Source organism: Myotis davidii, unplaced genomic scaffold, assembly GCF_000327345.1.
Source record: "Myotis davidii unplaced genomic scaffold, ASM32734v1 scaffold609, whole genome shotgun sequence".
Lineage (NCBI taxonomy): Eukaryota > Metazoa > Chordata > Mammalia > Chiroptera > Vespertilionidae > Myotis > Myotis davidii.
Window position 1 is genome coordinate 1781935 of NW_006300164.1, and position 1128 is coordinate 1783062.

Below are 1128 nucleotides of genomic sequence, written 5' to 3' on the forward strand. Positions count from 1 at the left end.
CCAGGTTCTTGGGGTCCCAGAGCTGGGAGGGTCCGGCTCCGAGAGCCCCTGCTGACTCACCCCCCGCCCCCCTTCCAGCCGCCGGGTGTGTGCCGTTGGGGTTCCCCAGGGCCCCGTGACCGAGTCCTTCGTGCAGCGCGTGTACCAGCCCTTCCTCACCACCTGCGGCGGGCACCGAGTCTGCAGCACATACCGGTGAGTGCCCGCTGCTGCCCGTGCGCTGGGGGGTGGGGGGGGCAGTTCACCCCGAGCCGGGAAGCCAGGCCAGGGCAGCAGAAGGGCTCCCCGAGGTCACACAGAGCGGGTGGCGGACTGACCTGCCTGACCGTGGGGTGAGGGTGCCGTGGTGCCCTCAAACATCAGGCCTCGCTCATCTCTCCCCCCTCGTTTTTAGAGGGGTCCCCATCCTGTGTGCCTCCCTCCATGTTGGGGTGAAAATCCCACCCCCACCCTGGCACCACTGGCTTCAGGTTCTGTCCCCTGGGGTGATGCCGCCTCCATTGCCCAGGTCCTGCCCTCAGGGCTCCCGTGGGCACCCCCTCCCTGGCAGCCCCGGTCACCGCTGGAGGGCGTATCTGTCCCCACCAGGCCGTCCCTCTGCCTGTGGCCCTGCGAGGGGCGCGCATCCCCAGTTCTTGGGATTGGAGAGGCGCCTTAAAAACATCTCGTATTCTGTCGGGTTCTCTGAGCCCCGGGGCCCTGAGCCCCGTGAGGGGAGAGTCCTCGTCCCTGGGCGCGGCTCGGTCCTCCCCCCGCTGCTGGCCGGGCCTGGGTGCGAGGGCTCTGCACTTACAGGCCGCACTCAGGTCCCAGCTCAGAGGTTCCCGCGAGGCAGTTGGGCCGCAAGGGGGCAGGGAGCACCCTCAGCAAGTCGGGGAGACCAGCGGGTTCTGCACTGACCTCGGGGACCCCGGGGCTGCCCCCAGCCTGTGCCAGGCAGAGCCGGCTTCCTGCCGCCTGAGTCCCGCTCAGCCCCGCAGCACAGGGCGGGCCATGGCTGCGCGGGGCCCCTGACGCTGTCCCTGGGGAGGGGCAGCTCTGGGGACCAAGCAGGTGGCCTTGTCCGCTTGGGGAGACGGGTGTGGCTTCGGAGGCTTAGACCAGGAAGGCAGGGGCCTGGGCTGGGGG

At 70.1% G+C, this 1128-nt stretch overlaps 1 protein-coding gene across 1 annotated transcript in view; it reads left to right on the forward strand.

Moving 5' to 3' along the window:
• Positions 1–1128, forward strand: part of EGFL7 (EGF like domain multiple 7) — a gene marked incomplete at its 5' end in the record, with an annotated part of 4468 nt that overhangs the window by 2903 nt on the left and 437 nt on the right. The window contains one exon of the mRNA XM_015572361.1: positions 79–195. Coding sequence (XP_015427847.1) covers positions 79–195 — 117 coding nt within the window. The remainder of the gene's footprint in view (positions 1–78; positions 196–1128) is intronic.